Genomic DNA, 24,564 nt, shown 5'->3' on the forward strand with positions numbered 1-24,564 from the left:
TGGGACTTTAGGGAGGACGGAATGTAATATCAGGTCTAATCTGGTGGCAATATTTGAGAAAGTAGTTTCATGGTTTGAGGCGAATTACTTGGCCTTGAATGTTGCCAAGTCACATTTTCTTATTTTTTCTCGAATTGGTGTAGCTTTCCCTCAACTGACACAGCTTCAGGTGTCACAAGGCTCCTTGTGTAGACCAAAGAATCGGTTGGTCCGGTATCTTGGTATCCTGCTTGATGAGAAACTTTCATTTAGACACAATATAGCCATGATTAGGGTAAAGGTCTCACGGAGTTTGGGTGTCATTCGAAAACTCAAACACACCTTTCCTGGATCTATTCTGAAGCTTCTTTTTTCTGCCTTGTCCAGTCATATGTCTCTTATTGCCCCATAGTATGGATGTCTACTTTTCCTTCTACACTGCGGTCACTTTCTGTCATGTATGATAAAACACGGCGTCTGGTTATGGACACCAACCGTTCTTCACCAAGACCGCTTCTAAATCTACAGTCTATCTACATTCTTTCTTGTGCTTCTTTTGTTTTTCATCAGCTTCATGGCAATCTTCCAAAATCTCTTCAAAAAACTCCTCAGTTTATTTCTGATTCAGCTCCATATAACCTTCGTTCGTCACATAATATCTGCATTTCTCCTACTCCCACTGTGCGGTCAGATTTCAATCCCCTCGTCGCTTGTCATCAGGTTTGGAACTCTCTGCCTTCTTCAGTACAGAAATACCACTCGTTTGGCACTTTCAAGAGGATTCTTAAGGACCATTTAGTTAAGAATCAAACAGAATAGAAATTTTTTTTTTTTTTTTTTTTTTTTTTTTTTGAGTTGATGTCCCCTGAATGTTTAGTTGTGTTTTATGGTGGTCTTCTCTGCGCTATGACTCTCAGGCCTTAGGTAGTCTCTTTTTAATTTTATATATTGTTTGGCGATTGATTTCTTTTTTATGGTTGTTTGGATATATTGTATTTTCTTTTTTTTCTCATTCCCCATTGTATCCCTGGCCATGGAGCCTTTCGAGGGGGATTAGGAGTGTTGTGGTTGGATTGTATGCATTGATTGTATTATTCAATGTAGGCCTATTTTAATGTTTTTCTATTGATTTAGTGTTTGATTTAAATGGTATGTATTCCCCCTCTATTACAGGCCTAGGAGCCTTTGGGGGATTAGCACAATGTATTTTCTTGTATGATTAATTGATTATGAATAAATCTTATCTATCTATCTATCTAGTTAAAAAAAAACTTGTTTTTTTTTTAATTTTTGAACGTTTTCGAATTAATGCAGGTTTTGATTTTGGATCACCGTACATGAATAATTAAAACAAAATATGCATATTAATTCTACTTTTATTTGGTTCAATGGCTTTCACGAAACTTGTTTAATTTTATTTACGAACGTTTTCATTAACTTACGTAACGAACTTCTATATTCATATATTTTTAATACGTATATTAGGGGTTTCGCCCCCTAGTCAATACCTTGCTCTTTAAGCTAAGGTTCGAATTTTGTTCCAATTCTGTAAAAATTACCAATTAAACACAAAAACTGTTAATTAGAATAAATAGCTCTTATGGAAGTACTAAAAAATCTTTGGCTTAAAGAGTGAGGTATTGACTAGGGGGTGAACCCAATCATATACGTAATATTTTCTGTTCGTCTTAAGTTTTGATGTTGCTGCTTACTTTTAGTTGTAAAACTTGTTTTTTTATTTAATTTCTGAACTTTTTTTTAAATAATGTTGGGAAACCTGGTGTCCCCTTCATAGCAGTGTCCCTTCCCCAATGAAAACTTCCTTCGTGGAAAGATCCTTCCACATAACCCCCGACCCACCACCCCCCCCCCACTACCAGAAAAAATCCTCCCTGAAAACTTCTGTATACTTCCCAATAACCAATACTGTATGTTAACATTGAATAAAGTTCATAAATTTCAGCCCTCCCCCCGAGGACTTTGGGGGATTAACTCATACTAAAAAACATAGTTATCATATTTTCGACCATCCTGAACAAAATGGCTATCTCAAAATGTTGATCGGGTGACTTTGGGAAAAAAATGAGCGTGGGATGGGGCCTAGTTGCAATCCATTTTTTGGGTCACTTAAAAAGGGCACTAGAACTTTCAATTTTCGTTCCAATGGGCCTTCCCACGATATTCTAGGACCACTGGGTCGATACGATCACCCCTGGGAAAAACAAAAAGAAAAAAAAAACAAACAAATAAACACGCATCCGTGATCTTTCTTCTGGCAAAAAAATGCAAAATTCCACATTTTTGTAGATAGAAGCTTGAAACCTCCACAGTAGGGTTCTATGATACGCTGGATATGATAGTGTGATTTTCAATGAGGTTCTATAACTTTTAGGGTGTCTTTCCCCTTTTTTTCAAAAAACAGTCCAATATTTTCAGGCGCGTAACTTTTGATGGATAAGAGAACACTTGATGAAACTTATATATTTGAAATCAGCATTAAAATCTTATTCTTTTGATGTATTTATTGGTATCAAAATCCTGTTTTCTAGAGTTTCGATTACCATTGAGCCGGGTCGCTCCTTACTTACAGTTCGTTACCACGAACTGTTTGATATAGATTAAGGGGCTGTAGAATTCGATCTCTAACTTTCCTTCATTCCGAGGAACATTTTGGACTAAAACCTTTGGTATGGATGATTCGGGGTGATAGCTTTCCTGTCAGGTCTGACATAAATATTTCAATTCTAAAATAAAAGGCTAAACTCACATGCTAGCCTTAGCAAAACGGAAAGAGGGGGGATCAGGAGTGCCCCATTAAAATTTCTCTTGAGCTAACAGGAACTTTTTTTTTACGAAAATCTAATTGGGAATACTTCTTAGTGTCCTATTTTATGCATTTTATTTTCCCCGAGAATAGGGGGGAGTACCTTTGACCTACCCCTCTCCTTACCAGTTTCCTTTGCAAATGCCTTTGTGAAAATAATTCTTGGAGCAAATTGAAAACCATTTTCAAATAAATTGAAAACCCTTTGAAAGCCATAAAAGTGACGATGAAATTAACAATTCGTCTTACAAACCCCTCACCTGCCCCTCCTAAAAACATTTGGAGTGCTTTGTACAATGTGTTCTTCATACAAAAAGTAAGGGAAGTGAAGGAGGGTGGGTAGCCCCACTCTCCTTTAACAGAGCCTTCGATCAAATTCGTAGAAACAAACCGTAAGCAAAGGGCAACCCAGTCGATGTCAAAACTCTTCAAAGAATTATGATATATGCAAGAAAAAATCTGCGATTTAGGCTCTTCTAAATGTTAAAAGTTCAGTATTTTAAAGTTGCTCCTCAAAAACTTTTAGCATATCAATTTTTTTATTTTAGAAAAAAGAGCACAATTTCGGTGAATTTTTTAACGATGAATTTCAACATGTATGAGAACCCTACATCAACTATCTACAAAATATGAAACTTTGAAACAGAGAAGGCTGGCCGTTTATATGTTTTGTTTTTCCCCATGGGTGATTTCTTCCAACCAGTTGCTGTAAATTATTGAAATAGGGTTTATTTGGGGGAAATTAAGCATTTAGTGCCCTTTTCAAGCAGCAAAAGTGTACCTTCCATTCGAAAATGTTGAATTCTAACATTTCGGTCCATAAAACAATAACATAACAGATAACAATAACAGATAACAGATAACATAACAATAACGTTAGCAGAAAAAGGGTTAAGATGCAATAAAACACCATCAATCAGTTGATTACGGATTTAACATTTGGCCTTTCTTTATTAGGAAGAGTAAATATGCCTGGATGAATGACGAAGCGCGTGGCATAGATACTAAGGAAGAAAAGCTTCCCCACTTTCTGCGGAGACGATAGTTTATTTCGAAATTTAAAGTTCTGAAGCTCCAAAGTGCTGAATTCTCACCTCCGCTGATTTAAGATTGAACGCTCCAACCCAAAGGCAATTGGAATGGAATAAAAGTATTGTTTCACGATACCTCGAGAATGAGAGGCTGAGTTTACTTCAAACAATAAAAATTTGCTTCAAAAAATAAAAAACTCAGTTCAAATTTTTTTTAAGAAAATCAGCAAATTAAGCTTTTTCAATTACCGAGCAGCAGTATATTTTGCGCTCATATCAAAACTTCAAAACACTAAAACTTTACCGTAAAGGAAAAGGGTTAAGGGGGGGGGGGGGCAGTGCCCCTCATATATAGGATAATTTACTTTCGTTTTTAGTTCTAATTTCGCTCTTTACTTCCATTTGAAAGAAAAACACTTCTTTTAATCTAATATTCTGAAAAACAAATGTAAGAGGCTAAACACAAGAAAGTTCTTTAGGAAGTTCAAATTTTATTTTAGACCTTTTTTTTACAGTGTGCTCAGAAATTACGTCTGAGAGACACATTATGATTTTAGAGTTCTTTAAAACTGAATTAACAAATATAAACTCAAAATTTCGAAATCTTTGAGTATTTTACACCTTCTGCCCCCCTTATCAAACACAAATTATGTTTGGTTTGAATGATAAAAACGATTTTAGTTTGAGCCTTGTGAGTTCAACAATACTAAAGAATTATGTTTCGAAAGCGCATCTTAATATATTGAACAGATTTCTGAGTATTTCTGTATTTCGAATTATTTTCGAGGAGGGTAGGGTCAAATTGTTTTACTGAGAAACAATAATGAATTTGGAAATTTTGAAGTTTTGACCCTCAAAAGCTGAAACCTTAAAATACGCTTTTTCGTGCTAGCGCCCTCTTTTACTCTTGGATAGATTCTCCAAAGAATGCTGGGATAAAGAAATGTCCGTTATTAATTCGTCCTTTGTTAAAAGTCTTATCCTGGTATGGTATACCAGATAAATATTCTAAAGTATTAGTATTGTGTACTAGAATAAGTGCGGTTAAGGAAGGAAGTGAAGTTAGTAGCTGGTTTCATATTTAACAAGGAGTTAAGCAGGGTTGCTTTCTATCCCCATTTATGTGAAAATTACGGATGGATTTAATGTCAAGGAGCCCAGAAAAGGCTACTGAGGAGCACGTAATCAAATGGGGAAGTAAAATTCTCCAAAGGTTAGATTATGTTGATGATTTGAGCGTCCTGGATGAAAATTTTACCAAATTAAACGAATTTTTGGATGTTTTGATAGTTCATGGTGCAAGAATAGGTTTTAGTATTTATTTTTAGGCGACTATGTCACTAAGAATGAGAATAAGTGAAGGTGAAGAGGTGAAATTGGGTAACGAGAAAATCAATAAAGTGGACTGCTTTGCTTACCTAGGTAGTAATATTAGTAAAGATGATGGGTGCAGTGAAGGTATTAAAAGTAGAATAACAAATTCCCCTGGTTTTTTACACAATAGAAAAGAGTTTGGAAGAATAGAAAGACAAGTCTGCGAGCCAAAATTAGAATATTGTTAGCCTCGGTGATGTTGGAGGTCAAATATAATTCTGAAGCGTGGACGCTCCGAAAGACAGAGGAGGATATGTTAGATGTTATCCAGAGAAATTGTCTATGGGATGTTCTGGGTACCTGTTTGACTGATTGTATTTCAAACAGTAAGCTGTGGGAAAAATGTAGTTCTATCCCACTTTCAAGGGCTATAGTGTTTGAAAGGTTGAAGTGGATAGGACATGTTCTGCAGATGAAGGATGACGGATTGTAAAAGATCGTTTATGTTGTTCAACCAGCTAGAGCCATATGAAAATCAGGTCGTTTCAAAATGGGGGGGGGATCTAGGTTGTGAGGAAATATTTAAGGGGAGTTGGGTCAAACTCCCCTTATCTAAAAAACCTTATCTTATAAAAATCAGCCAAATTTTCTCAGGCGCGTAACTTTTGATGGGTAAGACTAAACTTGATGAAACTTATATATTTGAAATCAACATTAAAATTTGATTCTTTTTATGTATCAATTGGTATAAAAATTCCGTTTTTTAGAGTTTCGGTAACCATTTAGCCGGGTCGCTCCTTACTTACAGTTTGTTACCACGAACTGTTTGATTAAATAAAAAACAAGTTTTTTTTAACTGAAAGTAAGGAACGACGTTAAAACTTCAAACGAACAGAAATAATTCCGTAAATGAAGGGGGTTGTCCCCTCCTCAACGCCTCGCTCTTTACGCTAAAGTTTTTTTTATTGTTTTAAAAAAAAAAGTTGTGAGATAAAGTCAAACTTTAGCGTAAAGAGTGAGGTTTGAAGATAGGACAGCCCCCTTCATATACGGAATAATTTGTGTTCGTTTTAAGTTTTAACGTCGTTCCTTACTTTCAGTTAAAAAAACTTGTTTTTTTATTTAATTTTTGAACGTTTTTGAATTAATGCAGGTTTTGATTTTGGCTCACCGTACATGAATAATTAAAACGAAATTTGCATACTAATTTTATTTTTATTTGGTTGAATGGCTTTCTCAAAACTTGTTTAATTTTATCTAAGAACGTTTTTATTAGTAATAAATATACGTAACTTACGAATTATCTTCCGTAACTAACTTCTATGTTCATAAATTTTTAACACGTATATTAGGGGGCTCGCCCCCTAGTCAATACCTTGCTCTTTAAGCTAAAGTTCGAATTTTTTTCCAATTATTTAAAAATGACCCCTTAATCACAATCAATTGATCAGTTGAAATCAGTTGAAAAACTTGTTTTTTTTTATTTAATTTCTGATCTTTTTCTTTAATAATGCTGGGAAGTCCGGCGCCCCCTTCATAGCAATGTCCCTTCACCCGTGAAAACTTCCTTCAGGGAAAGATCCTCTCATATAACCCCCCATCTACCCCCCAACCACCTACCAGAAAAAATCCCCCCTGAAAACGTCTGTATACTTCCCAATAACCAATACTATATGTTAACATTGAGTAAAGTTCATAATTTTCAGACCTCCCCCCTGGGGAACTTTGGAGGATTAAGTCATCCTAAAAGACATTTTTGTCATATTTTCGACGATGCTGAACAAAATGGCTATCTCAAAATTTTGATCGGGTGACTTTGGGAAAAAAATGAGCGTGGCAGGGGGCCTAGTTACCCTCCATTTTTTTGTCACTTAAAAAGGGCACTAGAACTTTTAATTTTCGTTCCAATGAGCCCTCTTACGATATTCTAGGACCACTGGGTCAATACGATTACCCCTGGGGAAAAGAAAAAAAACAAAAAAACAAATAAACACGCATCCGTGATCTTTCTTCTGGCAAAAAATAGAAAATTCCACTGGGTCCATACGATCAACCCTGGGGAAAAAAAACAACAAACAAATAACCAAGCATCCGTGATCTTTCTTCTGGCAAAAAATGCAAAATTCCACATTTTTGTTCAAAGGAGCTTGAAACCTCTACAGTTGGGTTTTTTGATACGTTGAATATGATGGTGTGATTTTCATTGTGATTCTATAGTTTTTAAGGGGTCTTTACCTTTTTTTTCTAAAATCAGCCAAATTTTCTCAGGCGCGTAAGTTTTGATGGGTAAGACTAAAGTTGATGAAACTTATATATTTGAAATCAACATTAAAATCGTATTCTTTTTATGCATCTATTGGTATAAAAATTCCGTTTTTTAGAGTTTCGGCTACCATTTAGCCGGGTCGCTCCTTACTGACAGTTCGTTACCACGAACTGTTTGATTCGTTACCACGAACTGTTTGATAAACCTTCAATTGAAAGTTGCACCCTCTTAAGCTGTTTTGTGGTGCCATCTTTATAGCTTATTATTTGCAAAAATTTTCACCCCATTTCCGTTTTTTCGCCATTACCAAAATCTACGCCACTGTGCATCATCTAAAAATTAATTTTAGATTTTCGTGTGAACTTTTTAGACATATATGGCCATGGGCGTAGGCAGCATATTGTCTGGGGGGGCAGTCAATAGTGTGATGGAGGGGGAGATGCAGTTATGTCGGCATGGGCGTACGTAGCTTCTTGCCTAGGGGAGGGGGCAGCCACTTCTGTGATGAAGGTTGGGGGGCGGGAGCTGAAGTTATATTGGCAGTTCACAAAACCTTAAATTGCCAACAAGTTCTATCATACATATGAAATCCTTATTAATAAGTAATCACCAAAAATTATTAATCATCAATATGCTTCAGCATTAATCTTCTTGGATTACAGCTAAATCTTTCCAAGACATTATGGATGATTGCTTCTTGTTTGAATTGAATAAATTTGTTTGAATAAATTTCTGTTTATTTCCAATTTTTTCAACCGTCTACCTTTTATCAACTGTTTTTTCAACCATCAGCTTTTTCAGCCATATCTAATATAAATTTGAAGGTCTAGGGGGGGGGGCAGCTGCCCCCCTCCCTACGCCTATGTATATGGCTGTGTAAGTCTCAGCTCAACCAATTCAAATAATCAGGTATTACTGCAATGCCTTTGGTGTTGAAAGACAGGTTGACCTAGAATTTACTTCTGATGGTAAAATCCCTCATTATGAATTTGTCAAGAACTTCTTGAATAGTCAACGCAACCGGAAGAGCAGATTTTTCGCGAGTTATGCGCGAAGTTATAGGGAAAATAGTGGAAATATAAAAAGCATAGGCCTAGGGACCCGTTACTGAGCATACACGCCTCAAAGAAAATATCTTGTAGCGGTTTCAACTGCAACAATAGATAGTATAATACATTTATAGATAGTATATATAGTATCATATCTGAAATAGATAGTATAATTTATCATAGTAGTTTGAATAGATCTAAGATGGGTCCAAAAAGTAAAAAAAAAATATTTTGATGGCTATTGGAGGTTTATTGTGCGGGGTCACCACTTTTAAAGGCAAAAATGGCGCAAAGAGTTGCTATGCCACTTCCTGGAGGGGGACGATCCCTCTTGGGCCCCAAATTAGTGGGATTTCCGCGGTTACTCCAACGGTTCTTTTATACTAACGTGATCGGGCGGTCCATGGCCAAATTTAAAGCCAAAGTTTACCGATAAGATTTTCTAATTAACCCTTTAGTCTCGGCCTAAGCTGAAAAGTAAAATAGGTACATAGAAAAATTCTTACTGTATTAACACTCACGCTGTATAAAAATGAACTGAACTCAAAAAGGACAAATTCTCCCAGCCCGCTAACCGCAGCACGCGGTGGGGGTTACTAGGGGTGGTAAATGAATCTTTCCAGCCAATCCCAGGACTACTAATATACTGGCCAATCTCCCTAACTGCGCACTTTTCCCTCGTGGTCAATTAAACACGTACGCAGTTAAGAGGACCCAAAATGGCGTCAAAAAATAATAGGAAAATTAATATTTATTACTTAAAGAAGGAAAATAATGAAGGGGCCCAAAGAAATGAATCTGGGAGGGACATTTATCTGACAAAACTGGGACCAAGGGTTCCAACACCTCCCTCCTAAGATAAATGGCCCACATCCCCGTTGGATTGGCTGGAAATTCAAACACAATATCATAACACTAAACTCAAAATCATTATACTTGTATATTCTCTTCTACCAATGCCTGTGCTTCCTCTGCTTGGCTCTGGATCCGTCGTCCTCGACACGTCTCCATTGTAGGACCACCATGGTCTAGATCGTCTAACATGCGCATTCGGTTTTGAAAATCCAAGTCCCTAAGATTCGTAGGAAGTCATTGTGCACAGCACAAATCAAAAACAACAAATTTTCTCGCTCTCACGAATTTACATTTGAGAGGAGCAGAGAATCAGTTTCTGGCACTTTCGATGATGCCAGCCATCGTGAAAAATTAGCTGCACTAGTCTCTTAATTTCCATCTGTGGAAACAACCCCAAATCTCGATAAAAAAATAAATTACCCTTGGCATAATTTCAAATAGTCTAAGGCCGAAAATACAAAGGCCTCTGAAAACGATAAGGGTACTGAATGAATGAATGAATGATTTTTATTACCCATCTTTAACAATACAAAAAAAGTAAAAATGGAGTAGAGAGAAAATGAAAAGAAAACAACAACACATCAAGCAAATTTTACTTCAGAATGAAGTAAAATTTTGAGCGATCCATGAATCGTCTTTTTTCTGGGTTCCCTCCCCTGGGATAATTAAATGAAGAATATACGTTGATGCTAATTGAAGATGAAACTTAGATACATCTCCCACTGATTGCAATTTGCCGGAATTAATTGTCGGTTCCCATGAAGAAAAGCAACTATGATTAGGGTTTACTGGACAAAGGTTTGGGTGAAGTATGAAGTGACTGAGAGAGAGTATCCCCCATGGACTCCAGATCAGAGAGGCAAGATATCGGTAAAAGGATCACAACTTTTCCGCCAATTGTCCATTAAGGAGAAGGGATCTCTTTTGTGACATCAAGCAGGGGATCTTCCTCAAGGTATTCCTCCCCCTCATCGAGGATTCACATATCTTTTGAATTGATAATACTAATTTCAGATTCATTTCCAAATTTTTCCAGTCCGACTTGACATTCAATATCTCCCAACTTTCCCCCAACCCGTTGTAGGTCATTCATCTCTATTTTGTAACCATCTTCTTTTATTCCCCATGGGTCTTTGACCTCTTTCCCCCCTTATTATCTATGTTTTCAAGGCAAAGCCCATCCAACATTTTTTTATTTTTCGCCACTGCAGGCTGAATCTCCAAATTTTGTCTCTTCTTTACATTCCTCTTTTCGTCTCTACTTTTCTCAATTCTGTCTTTCGCGCAAAATAATAAATCATCGTTATATCTGATTTGGACTCCAGTGTCCACCATCTTTGACTGAATCACCTTGTTGTAGCACTGTTTAATATATCTTTTCTCTCTTCTGGTTTTTTTTATTCTTACCGTAGCAAAAAACATTTCGACATCAAATTTGAACTGAAATCTGATATTTGGTTTTCCATATTCTACCAAAATTTATTGAGCTTTCCGATGAAAAATGTGTATAATAAATTTTGTCTCCTTTTTCGTTTGTACGATCAATGCTTTATTCTGGAAAACATTTTTCGGCGTCTCACTCTCGTTAAAAGTATTCTCAAGATTTTCAATTTTCTGGGAATTTGGATTTCCGATTTCCAATATCTCCAAAGTCTCCTCCTACTAAAACATCCACTGCTAGAGTAGGTACTAAGCCTACTTTTATCGTTTTTCTCTGGACCGTACCGTCGTTCTTTGTAATTTCTATTCTTTCCCAAGCAGACGGGCATTATTGCTTATCTCCATAATAACATAATGTTGTAAAATTATTTTTATGGTCTATTTCCGTATTTTTAATTACGTCCATCCGCACAAAAGTTTGCTCACTCCCTGAGTCAATTACCATTTCGGTAAATTTTCCGTTTAATTTTCCTTCTATTTTATGTGATTTCAAAAACTCGTCAGTATTTCCTTGATTATGTGCTATAGCCCGATTCGATCTTTTATAGGTTACTTTCTTTCCTTTATTTTGGTACTTCTTAGAAAAAGACTCCGAGAAATCAATTTTTACCAGATTATCATCATTTTGACTATCAAGCATTTTTTTCCGATAGGACGGCACAGCCTTCCAATTTGTTTTATGGGCCGGTCTACCTTCCCCCGCAGTCAACAAAGTATCATGTTTTCCCGTAAAAGTGTTTAATGTCTGGTAATTTTCTTTTTCTCGCGTTTGATTCTTAGACAAATTATTATGGCTATCTGACAGCCTATAAGTAACTTGTGATAATACGTCACTTTGCGAATTTTCCCAACGAGTTTTCATTAGTCTGTCAATTGTTTTTGCGACATCCTGGTAATATTTTTTATCGGCCTCCCTACGGGCCTGTCTTTCTTCCTCTTTTTCTCTTTTATCTTTCTCTCTTTGTTTCCTATCTTTCTCCTCTTTTTGCTCTCTGACTTTTCTTTCAGCCTCTTCCTTTTGTTCTCTATCTACCCTCTCTTTCTCTCTTTCTTGTCTATCTTTCTCTCTTTCTTGTCTATCTTTCTCTCTTTCTCGTCTATCTTTTTCAATTTTGTCAATACGGGCCTGATGAAGTATTTCATTGGCTTGCCTATCTTTTTCAATTTGATCTATCTCATCTTGTAATTTTTTCATATACTCTAGGTGCTTTCTTTCGGCTACCTCTCTGGCTATCCTCTCTTTCTCCATGTTTTTCTCTCTCTCTTGCTCCAAATTTAATATACGGTGTCTCATATCTTTCTCCCTTTCTTTTCTATCTCTCTCTCTTTTTTTCTATGGGCTTCACTCGCCCTTTTAATATCATCTCTGTCCGACATAACTTCAAAATTTCGTTTGTCATTATTTCTTCTCAATTCCTTTTCTGAATTCATTTGTTCCCTATCTGTACTATCTCTATCCCGCAACTTCCCTTCATTTGGCACAGCCTCTGAGGGATGAGTTCGTCTTGTTTTTCATATATTATTTCTTCTTTGTTTATTTCGTACCCTCTCATTTTACCGCGTATACTTCTCTCTTATTATTTTACCTCATATTCAATTAGTCAAACTTGGTAAGTTCAGAAACTGTCACGCAAAAATTATGGCACGCAATTACTATTGTTGAATTAATAGCTCCATGCAATGAGACTCAAGAATTTTTCAAATAACCGGAATGTCTAGACTTCATTAGGGAATAACAACTTCTTTCTCAACTAGCAGTTTCACGCGAGTGAATTATATCTCCGAAAAACCAATTAACAGGGGTAGGACGAGAAAATAAACTGAAAACCCGCGCGAATATTCCTCTAGTGAATTAGCTAGTCAAAACCCAAACAGCAGGACTACCCTGTAAAACAAATCACGTATCCCTCCTGGATACTCGTATTCCAAATATAATCTCCTCCTGGGCAGATTATTCAATAGGACAGGTGCCTCCCACCTTCCTTGTCCAATATGCGCTCAAACTGACAAATTCGCCTAATTTGCCGTCCTCAATACTCTTATAATCTTTGTCACTGAAGATTATCTCTAAGTCCGCCAATTCACTCAAATAATAACCGAACTTCCAACGTTTTCTTATCTGTCCTTAAACCCTGTAATACTTTTAAATACGGAGATTCCCCCACTGTAAACTCAACTCATTAATTTCACCTTATTTTTTTTATATTTGTCTAACAAGGCTATAGCCCATTATAGACCTTCTTATTGATTAATTGCGTATTTTTGTCTTTTTATATGCCACCACAACAGGCTACTGTCTAGGCCAAGATAACCTGTCTTTTCGAAAGCGTGGAATTCTTTTATTAACAACGCTGTTAATAATTCCTGTTCTTGCTGCCACCACTTATTGGAAGTTTATTGTGCGGGGTCACCACTTTTAAAGGCAAAAATGGCGCAAAGATTTGCTATGCCACTTCCTGGAGGGGGACGATCCCTCTTGGGCCCCAAATTAGTGGGATTTCCGCGGTTACTCCAACGGTTCCTTTATACTAACGTGATCGGGCGGTCCATGGCCAAATTTAAAGCCAAAGTTTACCGATAAGATTTTCTAATTAACCCTTTAGTCTCGGCCTAAGCTGAAAAGTAAAATAGGTACATAGAAAAATTCTTACTGTATTAACACTCACGCTGTATAAAAAGAACTGAACTCAAAAAGGACAAATTCTCTCAGCCCGCTAACCACAGCACGTGGTGGGGGTTACTAAGGGTGGTAACTGAATCTTTACAGCCAATTCCAGGACTACTTCTACACTGACCAATTTCCATAAATGCGCACTTTTTCCTTCGTGGTCTACTAAACACGTACGCAGTTAAGAGGAAAATTAATAATAATAGGAAAATTAATATTTATTATTTAAAGAAGGAAAATAATGAAGGGGCCCAAAGAAATGAATCTGGGAGGGACATTTATCTGACAAAACTGGGACCAAGGGATCCAACAATGGCAATAGTACATTAATGAATCCTTTTTCGGGTGTAATCTGATGCAACTATCTGCTGTACTTAAAGGCTGATTGAAGGCATTGTTGATATCTATGGTGAGAAACTATGTGTAATGAAAGTTGTTTTTGTTTCAATGCCTCGTTGAAGTTTTTGCTCATCTATTTCTTTGAAATTCCCACTAGAATGTTTTTGTTGAAGTTCATACGACTCATTGATGCGTACTACGAGGTTGTGTGCTATGTGTTTCCTTCTAGGTAGGACCGTATCCAGGATCTTTTCGGGGGGGGGGGGGGGTTACAAAAGTATGTTTTTGATGTGGGGTTCTTACAAAAAAAAAGCTTTTATGTTCATTTATATTCATTTTGTTACGTTTTTACGAGTCGGAAAAACATTTAGAGGGAGGGGTCAAACCCCCTAACCACCCCCTCCCGGATATAGCCTTGCCTCTAGGTATCTACGTGCACTGGAATTAGGCCTAAAAAATTTACTAAGAACCTAAAAAATCAGTTAAGTTTGTTCTTTGAGCTAATGGCCAACGGGGAGGTGGAATTTTCGGCTAAACACATTCCGAGAAACAAAAAAAAACTGTTTCAATTAAAAATTACAATTGTTCTTTTTCTTGATTTTGTCGGCGTTGCTTCTTTGTTCAACAAAAGTGACTCAGTCTGTTTCAACAAAAAAGTGACGTAATCAAGAAACAGAAAAATGCATGGGAAATATGTAATTTGTGCTATATATTTGCACATGTGACGGTGGGGGTAAACTCAAATACAGCTCTTTTAGGAATGATATAAGTAAGTATAAAAGGAATTTTAAAAGTTGTTTTCAAAATTTTCAGTGTGTCCTTTTGAATAGGCGTAACTGTAAACTAACACCCGTTTGGCATCTATCAGCATCCTATTTTGAAAAGATCCAAAAGCCTTCAATAAGCCTTAAAACATCCTTTATCGCCGTTTTTTTGGAATCTTTTCATAAGATTTAAAAGTTTATATTGGCAACGCTGTCAGGCATTCCCGTTATTAATTGATTCCTTTTTCTTTGCAGAGCCTGTATCAATGGCGGCGGTTATTGGAGTAATTATCGCCTGTATCATCTTTCTTATCGTTGTTAGCTTGTGTCTCCTCTATGCCTTCAAATCTGAAGGATGCTGCACTAATGATGGTAAGTTATGGGAAACTTCGAATATCAGTCTTTTATCCTTATTTGTTACAGGAGGCTCTAAACGAGACAAGATCTGAATTAAACAGAATACATCAAAGAAACCTAATTCTCAAATTGAGTAAGAGATAACGAAATCACCCCTATCTTGTACTACATAAAACATAAGAGTAATGGAACTAGAATCAAGCTTTTTGTTCTTTTCAACTTTTATCCTTATTTATTATAGAAAGCTAAATCAGAAATAACCTGACTTAATAAAAAAAAGCTTAATTCACACATTGAGTAAGAATTCGAAACTACTTTTATCTTGCACAACGAAAAAATCAGAGCAGTGATGCTACAATAAGGCTAAATCACAGTTCATATAATTATCACAGTTATATAATTACAGTTCAGATAATTATATAAACTGTGGGCTAAATAAACGAACTGGACCATGAAAAAGAAATCAAAATGCCTTTTCAAAAATCTGAACGTCTATCTAATTTTCTTTTGAGTGTACTCGAGAAAAGTGGATGTTATCTTAACAAATATTAAAAAATAACGACAGTTATAACAGTTGATTTTGAGCAACTATTCCTTCGGAATTTTTTTCGGACAAGTAGGATGATAATGTGAATCATCGAGGCTTAAATTTTCTGTAACAAAAGTTTCTTCGTCCTGACTCCTTGATATTGGTATATCTGGTTGCCATTATATAATATTAGTAGCCCATGAATCAAATATAGCCTACTAGATTTACAAATATGCTACATCTCTTATAGAATTTTTACTAAGTTATCTAAGTCACCCTTCTATGGTGGCACCAAAATTCTATGATCCTCCAATAATCCCTTTTTTCCGAAATCCCTCTGTTTACCTTAAAATTCTTTTTTCAAAATTACTCATTAAAATCCTAAATTTAAAAAAATTAAAAACTAGTTTTCACATCATCTTGCAAAACTATTCACTCAACAACTAAAAAAGGCTCTTTATTTCTATTTTTTTTCAAAAATTAAAAATTAAAATCAGTTTCATACTGCCTTATTTAAATGCTTAAAAAACTTTAATTGTGAAAATGAACTAAACCCCTCAAAAAATTCCAATAAATTGTTTCGAATCGTTTTTAATATCCATAAAGAAGGATTATTCAAGTCAGGGATTACTTCAGTCAAATTAAATTTATTTACAACGTTTGACATCTTGTACCTAAATAGGAGTCTAACCGTTTTTAAAGTAATTCGAAGAAATGAAGCTTTTTGGAACATGGATGGGCAGGAGATACAGGAACTCAAACAATAGACTTACCATGGAAGTATGCAGTGCATTAATAAGTGTAAAATATGAGTATATAGACTACCCCAAGCCTTGTCCAGAGGCTTGGCCTGCTTCCGAAATCAAGGACATTTCCAGGGGGGCTAGGGGGTTTGAACCCCAGCCCCATTCCTGAAATGTTATGTCCGACTCGTAAAAATGTAACAAATTGAATATAAACACTTTTTGAGGCGTTTTTAGATTTTTTCTTCTTTTATAAAACATCCACCTCCCCCCAAAAATAATCCTTGTTAGATTCATGCCTGAAATCTTTAGTTTTATTGAATATGTTGGCTCTTTTTTATTCATCTTATCAAGTAAAAAATACTTTTTTTTATATTGACCCCCCCCCCAATCCAATTTACTTGTTTATTATTTGGCTTTCTCCACCCATCCCTGACCAAAGTCCTGGCTATGTGTCTGGTGGACACCAAATAACTAAGTACGGAAATAGGTAATTATTAATTTTCAGTTTTCATAATACATTTTTGTATTTGCAGTATTTTCCACTTCTAGTGAAAATTTCTCATTCTTTCATTCTTAACAAATTTCTATTCCTTTGAAATAAAAATATTCAATCTTTGGTTTCGGTACTCTTTGATATTTAATAAGACCAAACCTCCTGTGAATAGGTCCTTAATCAACCATCTGACGTCTTCATGTCTTTGGAGAGTCACGGGAAAGAATAGAAACCGTGCAAGATATTTCTTTTGTAGTCGTAATATTTGGTTTACAGGTGGTAAATCCCAAGCTTTCTTAGCTTGTCATGATAAGAGCTACAAGTTAATAGCTAAATGAACAGAAACGTGACTACCAAAACCTAAAAACTTCTGCACATATTTCTAAAATCCCCTCATTTTATGAAATAAAAACCTACCACGGACTATAATGGTTTTAGGAGATACGACTTCATAAAGAAACATCGACGAATCCGATCTCAATTACATTGACTATTTATAAAGGGTTGGCCATCGAACCTGACAATAGCCAGTTGAAGATTTCTAAATTCATCACATATTTCCGTTAAAGAAAACAATGGGGGCTTCTTTGGGGTATATTCCGCCCAAAAATTTTGGTTTCCCTATAGGCCTACCGGTGTTAAGAATGGCTTTTTCATGTTCGCAGCATCTGCTGCAACCTGGTAAAGAACGTTGTATTTAGAGGTTAGAGATATTTAGGTTAGGCAATTGTGAAAAGTGATTTATCTGCAAAGCTTTTGCAATATGTATCTGCGAGCAAGTACGCCCGATTACAAGTATAACATTTACCAAAAATTGCAAATCAAAAATTGCAAATTCTTCTCTCAATATTTTTGTTTTTTTTCTCTATACCCGGGCACTTCGTACCGAAGGAGTTGTCGTAGAAGCTTCGAAAAGGGCTCATTCGATTGGAAATTGGAGTGGCTAGTTCCCTTTTTAATAGTCAAAAGTGATTGGGGGGCAACTAGCCCCCCTCCACACGCCCTTACATTCCCCCAAACACATTCAATCAAAATTTTGAGATAGCCATTTTGTTCAGCGTAGTTCATTTCCACATAGAAAATATCTTTTTGAGGAGGACACTCCCCCAAAACTCTCAGGGCAAGGGTTTTAAGTTATGCTCTGAAGGCATATAAGATCAATGTTGACACAATGCACAGTTTATTATTTTTTTTTTAAAGCTGGGCACTTCATATAGAAGGGGTCGTCGTAGAGACTTCAAAAGGGGTTCATTCAATTGTAAATCGAGAGTTCTAGTGCCTTTTTCAATAATCAAAAGTAATTGGAGGGCAACTAGCCCCCCCTCTCCCGCCAATCATTCCCCCAAACACATCCAATCGAAATTTTGAGATAGCCATTTTGTTCAGCGTAGTTGATTTCCAGATAGAAAATGTGTTTTTGAGGAGGACACAACCCTCAGGGCAGGGTTTTAAGTTATGCCCTAGGGGACTATAAGGTTTTAATAGAAGGCGTTGTCGTAGAAACTTCAAAACAGGCTCATTCGATTAGAAATTCAAAGGGCTAGTGCCATTTTTAATAGTCGAGAGTGATTGGAGGGCAACAACCCCCGCCCCCCCCACGCCCATCATTCCCCCAAACACATCCAATCAAAATTGTGAGATAGCCATTTTGTTCAGCGTAGTTGATTTCCAGATAGAAAATATGTTTTTGAGGAGGACACTCCCCAACAACCCTCAGGGCAAGGGTTTTAAGTTATGTCCTGGGGTATATAAAGTTTTTATAGAAGGTGTTGTCACAGAAACTTCAAAAGGGGCGCATTTTATTGGAAATTCAAAGGGCTATTGCTTTTTTTAATAGTCAAAAGTGATTGGAGGGCAACTAGACCCCCCCCCCGACGTCCATCATTCACCCAAATACATCCAATCAAAATTTTGAGATAGCCATTTTGTTTATCGTAGGCTAGTTAATTTCCAGATGAAAATATGTTTTTGAGAAGGACACTCCCCCACAACCCTCAGGGCAAGGATTTTAAGTTATGCCCTGGGGATATATAAGGTTTTTATAGAAGGCATTGTCGTAGAAACTTCAAAAAAGGCTAATTCAATTGGAAATTCAAAGGGCTAGTGCCCTTTGTAATAGTCAAAAGTGACTATTAAAAAGTGACCCTTATGCCCTCCCAAGGCCAGAACAAAATTTGCACTTAACTGAAAAAATGCAAATGAATGAGCATTGTCAGTTTAATATACATACGCTGATATTTAGTAATCAAAATGTTAAAATTATTTTATTTATTAAAGTTATAAAAGTAAAAACATTTATATTTTTTTCAGTAGAGTGGAAATTTTGTTCTGGCCTTGGGAAGGCACAGGAATCTTGCGCCCAACTTATGTTAATTTCTGCTCGTTTTGAGTTTGACTCGGTTATTTATTGTAATTTCTGTTCGTTTTGGGTTTCATTTATTTATCGATGCTGATTGTGGTAGTTTAGAGCTTGGTAGATTATTTTATTTTGTTTTTGCTCATTTTTTGTTTAATGGAGTTCTTTTCTTTTCTTTGAAAAACTTATTTTGTGGAAAAAGTGTTTTTAATAAATTCCATAAAGCATTAGTGAGGCTTAATGTTGAGAATTGCCCTGGTGCGAGGTATCTGCAAAACCGCTCTCACGCGTCACGAATGGAATTTGTACACAAACGTTCAGCAGGGTTAGTTCCACATCTGAAGCAATTAGCTTACAATCATATTTTCCAAGCGCACAGTTTAGTAGTGATAGGGCTGTTTCATGAATACATTCAGCCTATCAAATTGATAATATAGATACGAATATGTTCCTGAAATTCTCGCAATACACAGCTACTAGGCAACACCGTTAAAAGTTTTAAACCCCGGAACTGAGAAGAAGGCTCTGATTGAAAAGAAAGAAACTCTGAAAGGCTCTGATCGAAAAGAAGGAAACTCTGGAAGGCACTGATCGAATTGAGGAGACGCACACAGTGGGCAGATCGGCCAGGAGTGCATCAAACACCAATACCACCACAGTAAAAAGAAGAATCGGTTCAAAAAGTTTCGTTTCTAAGATTTGTAACCAGTTGAACTATCTTCCAGATTATGTTGTGTTTTCCGAAAATTTGGCACAACTTACGAGCTCATTACGAGCCGGAGATGAATAGTTTCAGAAACTGAGTAGCCAACCCTCTTCTCACTCGTGTACGGGCGCACCATTTTAGTTGTAGCATTATTGGTCACTTGTATATATCTTTATGTAGCATTTGTTTTATACCCCTTTCTTTTTCTTTTAGTGTACTCCATCGTTTTCTTTTTTTCTTGTTGCTAGATGGAACATTCTAGAACATAAAGAACACAAAGAACATTCATTCATTTAAATAAAACGATCGGTTATCCTTTTCTCCTTCTTTGGTACTTTAAGCAGCGTACATTGGCAGGTTCGGCAAGACTTATACGCCAAAAAATTTGTTTCCGACCATGCTCCTGGTTAGGCACAGAAGTCAAGACTAACGCATGTTTAAATGTAACTCTTATGTGCAGATGATAAATTTAAACAAAAGAAACCTCATGACTGGCAATAGTTTGAAACCTTAGACAGGAGTGTAGCTCCAGCATTTTTATTGGGGGGGAGAGGGGTCTCCATCCGGGGAGTACAGGGGAATGGGCTGTATAATAATATTTCTTCAAATTATTGGGGGGCAGCTCGTTGCAGCAAAGCATCAAATTTTGCATATGAATAAGAACTGCCTGGATACTGATGTCTTCAAACACTTAACTAGACATGACGGCATGATTAGATACACAATTGAAAGCCATTATAGTTACTAAAAAATATCTTATGTTCAAAGTACGAAGTAAAAAGTACATTTATCGTCTTTCGAAACCTGTGAATCATTCATTCCTACTTTCAATTTCTTTCAGAAAAAGGCGAGTCAAAAACAGCCCTAGACATTGAAAGGTAAGTTTCTATGAAACTTTTTTCTTTTGTTCCATCGTATTTGTAACCTCTTCCGCTGTTGAACTTTCAGCTGTACAAACATTCTAAAAAAGACAACATATTTGTTGGGAAGCTTTTTATCACTTATTGATCCCTGTAATGCTTTTTTAGATGAAGAGCCGTAAATTTAAGCAGTAAAGAGTTCCCTTAAGATAGATTCCTTACCTACCTGGTGAGAGCTGAAACAAGACAGTCCCTATTTGATAGAGGGCGGAGGAAGCAGGGGTGTAAGGAGGCTATCCCTAAACCACAGTTTATAGAATTAGCAGTATGATCATACCCTATCTCACCCATTATAAAAACCCGGACCAAGGTGCGAGTGCTCCAGAGAACGTTTCTGCAGATATAAAGATAAGCGGCATTAGATCTTTTCACGGGTAGACAAGTCAGATTTCTCTTGGACATGAAACAAGTGAAACCCGCTATTACGAATAATGCACTTTGTAACCATTTCTCATTGATTGACGGAAACAGACTAACCCGCTAATGTAGAAATAAGTGGGAGGAGCTTTTTGTTCGTACCGAGAATGAAGACCAGAAATGATCTGCGATAAACTTACAGGATAATTCTATAAACTGTGCCCTAAACATATTATGGAAGTGAAACAAATGGACTGCAAAAGGGAGAGAAGTTATGGACAAAGAGAATCGAGAATTGATATGGATAAAAGCTCTCAGTAGACACAACCAGCATTCTTTTTGGGTACCTTACGGTGCTCTTCTTGCCCAATCTTAGCAAGTTGCGAAAGCTGGGAGCTGAGTAGGATGGTGAAAGATAGATTACTGTCTTTTGGTGTTGAAGCAATTGAGATTTCGTTGAAATTTAGAATATAGGCTAGAAACCCTTAAAGTATGTATTAAGATTAAAAGAATTGTTAGATATTGAAGCGTTTAGAAACTTTTGTTTTCAAGTTATAGATGTTTCACAAATAATATTTTTGAATGGAGTTCTGAAGGATAAACATTTTTTCAAATTATTTCTTAGGCTTTAAATGAGCGTCGTTTGACGTATAAGCCAAAAAAATTATATTTCTTATAAGTTTAAAACATGCTTCAAAAATCTTAAAGTAGCCCTTTGGATAAAGTATTTATTGGAGTGAATGTGAATCGTTAAGTCAAAAGACTCAATATGAAAGTTGTTTCTATTGTGAATTACGTAATTCTCCCACTTCGATTAATAAATTGAGAAGAGTTCAAACTGTCATACTCCTTTTGTCCCAAATTTTACAGGTCACGAACAGGCATTTATTCAGCTGATGTAAAACCTTAAGTGAAGGTCCTAACGTTGCAAAGCATACGCGTTAAGTATATTAAAATGATAGTGATATTTAGGAGAATGTTACTGCTGCAGTAGAGTAAAGAAATGAGGTTAGTAGCGGGTTTGGTGTGAAATTGGAAGTTAAGCAAGGTTTTATCCTGTCTAAATTTATTAGTGGGTGATTTTGGTTCGGCGTGGGTTTGACTTGCAATAAGGATTTAAGCGAGTTTCTGCTCTGACCTTGTTTATATGGATAATTCTTATGGAGTGTGTTCTAAGTGGAGGACATGGGCTATCAAATGGGAAGGTAAAATTCCTCTAGGCTTAGTTTATACAGATGATCTGAATGTCCATTTAAAATTGTTGGCAAAAGGAATGAACTCTTGGATGTTTTGAGAGTTCAGGTTGTCAAAATAGGCGTTAAAATTCCTTGTAAGAAGACCTAGTCGCTTAAACTACGAATAAATGAAAATGAAACGGTGATGGTAGGTCAGGGTTGCCCTGCAGTTGCGAAAAATCCCTAGATTTTAGTGATTTTCTGGTTGATTTAGTTATTTTCTTCCATAATCTAGTGACGTATTGACGTAGTGACGTAAAAAATTAGTGATTTTTTGTTTAGGTTTAAAATATCACTGGAATTAGTGGTAAGTCACTAGAGGCGGCACCCTCTGCTAGGGACAAAAATATCTGTAAAGTGGATAACGTCATGTAACTTGGTAGTATTAGTAAATACGATGGATGCGTTGAAGATTTAAAAGGTAGAAGAGCAAAGGCACAGTGTGCTTTTAATCAGTCAAACAACTTTGGAAGAATAGGTAGATAAGTATACGACCTAAGATCAGAATATTGAAAACCTCGGTAATGACAGTATTGAAGTTTGGCTATTAAAGGTGTTCACTTCGAATGGTCGAAGAAGATATACTTCATTTCCAATAAAAGAATTGTCAATATAGTCTAAGGTCCTGGTTTAATGATGGCTTGTAAACAATAAGCTATACGAAAAATTTGGTTCGACCCCGCTTACCAGAGATGTAATGAAAGGGAGATTAAGATGGCTAGGTCACGTTTTACGGTTGCCAAAGACAGGGATTTTAGCCATCCATCGGGGATCCAACAAACTACGGCCATCCATCCTCGAACGGGGTAGGAAGATGCCACCGAATAGAACTTGAAGGAAATGGAACTTGATGGAAAGGAGTAAAGGGCCAAGCTTCATTCAAATTTGCATGGAAGTAGAGTGTGCATGGCTGTTTGGTGGCTTTTTGCTGCAAAGAGTTTCACTGTGGGTAATTAATTTGATAGTTTTGTCAAAAAAATTTTTTTTTTTATTGATTAATAAAGAACTTGAAAAAAAAGTATTAATTGTAGTGTCTTTGTATAGTAGCATAGTCGATAATAGTTAGTGGTATAGTTAGTATAGTAGCAGCAGTGGTAGTAGTAGTAGTAGTAAGTAGTAATAGTAGTAGTGGCAATGTCAAGCAAAGATCTAAAAATTAAATGAAAATCGGAATTCAAAGTTACTTTAAAAAAAACATTAACGAAAAGAAAATTTCTGCATTGGCCTGACTTTATCCTATTCTTTATCCTGACTTTATCCTTTAGCCTGAATCAGCTCTGACTTTATCCTATTTTACCTTAAACACTTGAAAGTATTGAAACAAATGGAAATAATAAACGCATATAATTTACCTCGCTCCTGCTTTTATGTATCTCTTCATATTGTGCAACTCTATCAGATATTAATTTAATCTTCTTTTTGTGACTATGCAGCACAGTTCATATAATTATCCAGTAAGCTTATCTCAGATCATATCTGGTCTTCGTTCTCGGTGCGAACAAAAAGCTCCTCCCACTTCTTCGTGCAGTTATTAATAGCGGGTTTCCACTTGTTTCCGATTGTTTCGCGTAAAGTGCATTATTCGTAATAGCGGGTTTCCACTTGTTTCCGATTGTTTCCCGTGTGACTTGTCTACCCGTGAAAAGATCTGACGCCGCTTATGTTTCTACGTTCTCTGGAGCACTCGCACCCCGGTCCGGGTTTTTATAATGGGTGAGATAGGGAATGATCATACTGGATAATTATATGAACTGTGCTATGCAGCCAAAATTGTCTTGTAACCTATCATAGTAAATATCACAGATCAATCAAATATAAGCATGGATTAAATTAAATTTTTTTTTCAGCAGAAAAAAGGAAATAGGCTCTAGCTTTTGATGCAAATAGTTGCTAGCGAAATAAAAAAGGAAGTTTCAAGGGCTCTTCTTTTTCATCTGAAATGAAATTACAAAAATAGTGTTTCCATATATAATACACTAAAATGTTTTTATTTTATTTTATTATTGAGTATTTTTGCACAATCAAACATATAAAGACAAACATATGAGATCGAACTGTACCATAAGCGTATAAAATAGATAAATGTATGTAGTTTTTTCTTGCATCTGTATTTTGCACTTCGATGTATTTTGTAGCTGTATCCAATGTTATGTACAAATCTTGGTTTTCTGATAAAAATAAATTACATTAAAAAAAAAATATATTTTTGCGACTAAATAGCCAAAGTTTCTTTTGAACAATATCGTGGGAAAACTAATGTATAAATTAAACGCAAGAATAAATCAATATGATTTAATTAAGTAATTAATTTAGATTACGGTACAACTAAATACAGA

The 24,564-nt window shown here is 36.1% G+C and overlaps 1 protein-coding gene across 1 annotated transcript in view; it reads left to right on the plus strand.

The window, feature by feature from the left end:
* Window positions 1–24,564, plus strand: part of LOC148950816 (kin of IRRE-like protein 3) — a 156,331-nt gene that overhangs the window by 126,375 nt on the left and 5,392 nt on the right. The window contains exons 11-12 of the mRNA XM_089090466.1: window positions 14,785–14,901; window positions 20,558–20,594. Coding sequence (XP_088946592.1) covers window positions 14,785–14,901; window positions 20,558–20,594 — 154 coding nt within the window. The remainder of the gene's footprint in view (window positions 1–14,784; window positions 14,902–20,557; window positions 20,595–24,564) is intronic.

Source organism: Artemia sp. Qi Xiang Cuo, chromosome 6 (assembly GCF_049724085.1).
Source record: "Artemia sp. Qi Xiang Cuo chromosome 6, ASM4972408v1, whole genome shotgun sequence".
Lineage (NCBI taxonomy): Eukaryota > Metazoa > Arthropoda > Branchiopoda > Anostraca > Artemiidae > Artemia > Artemia sp. Qi Xiang Cuo.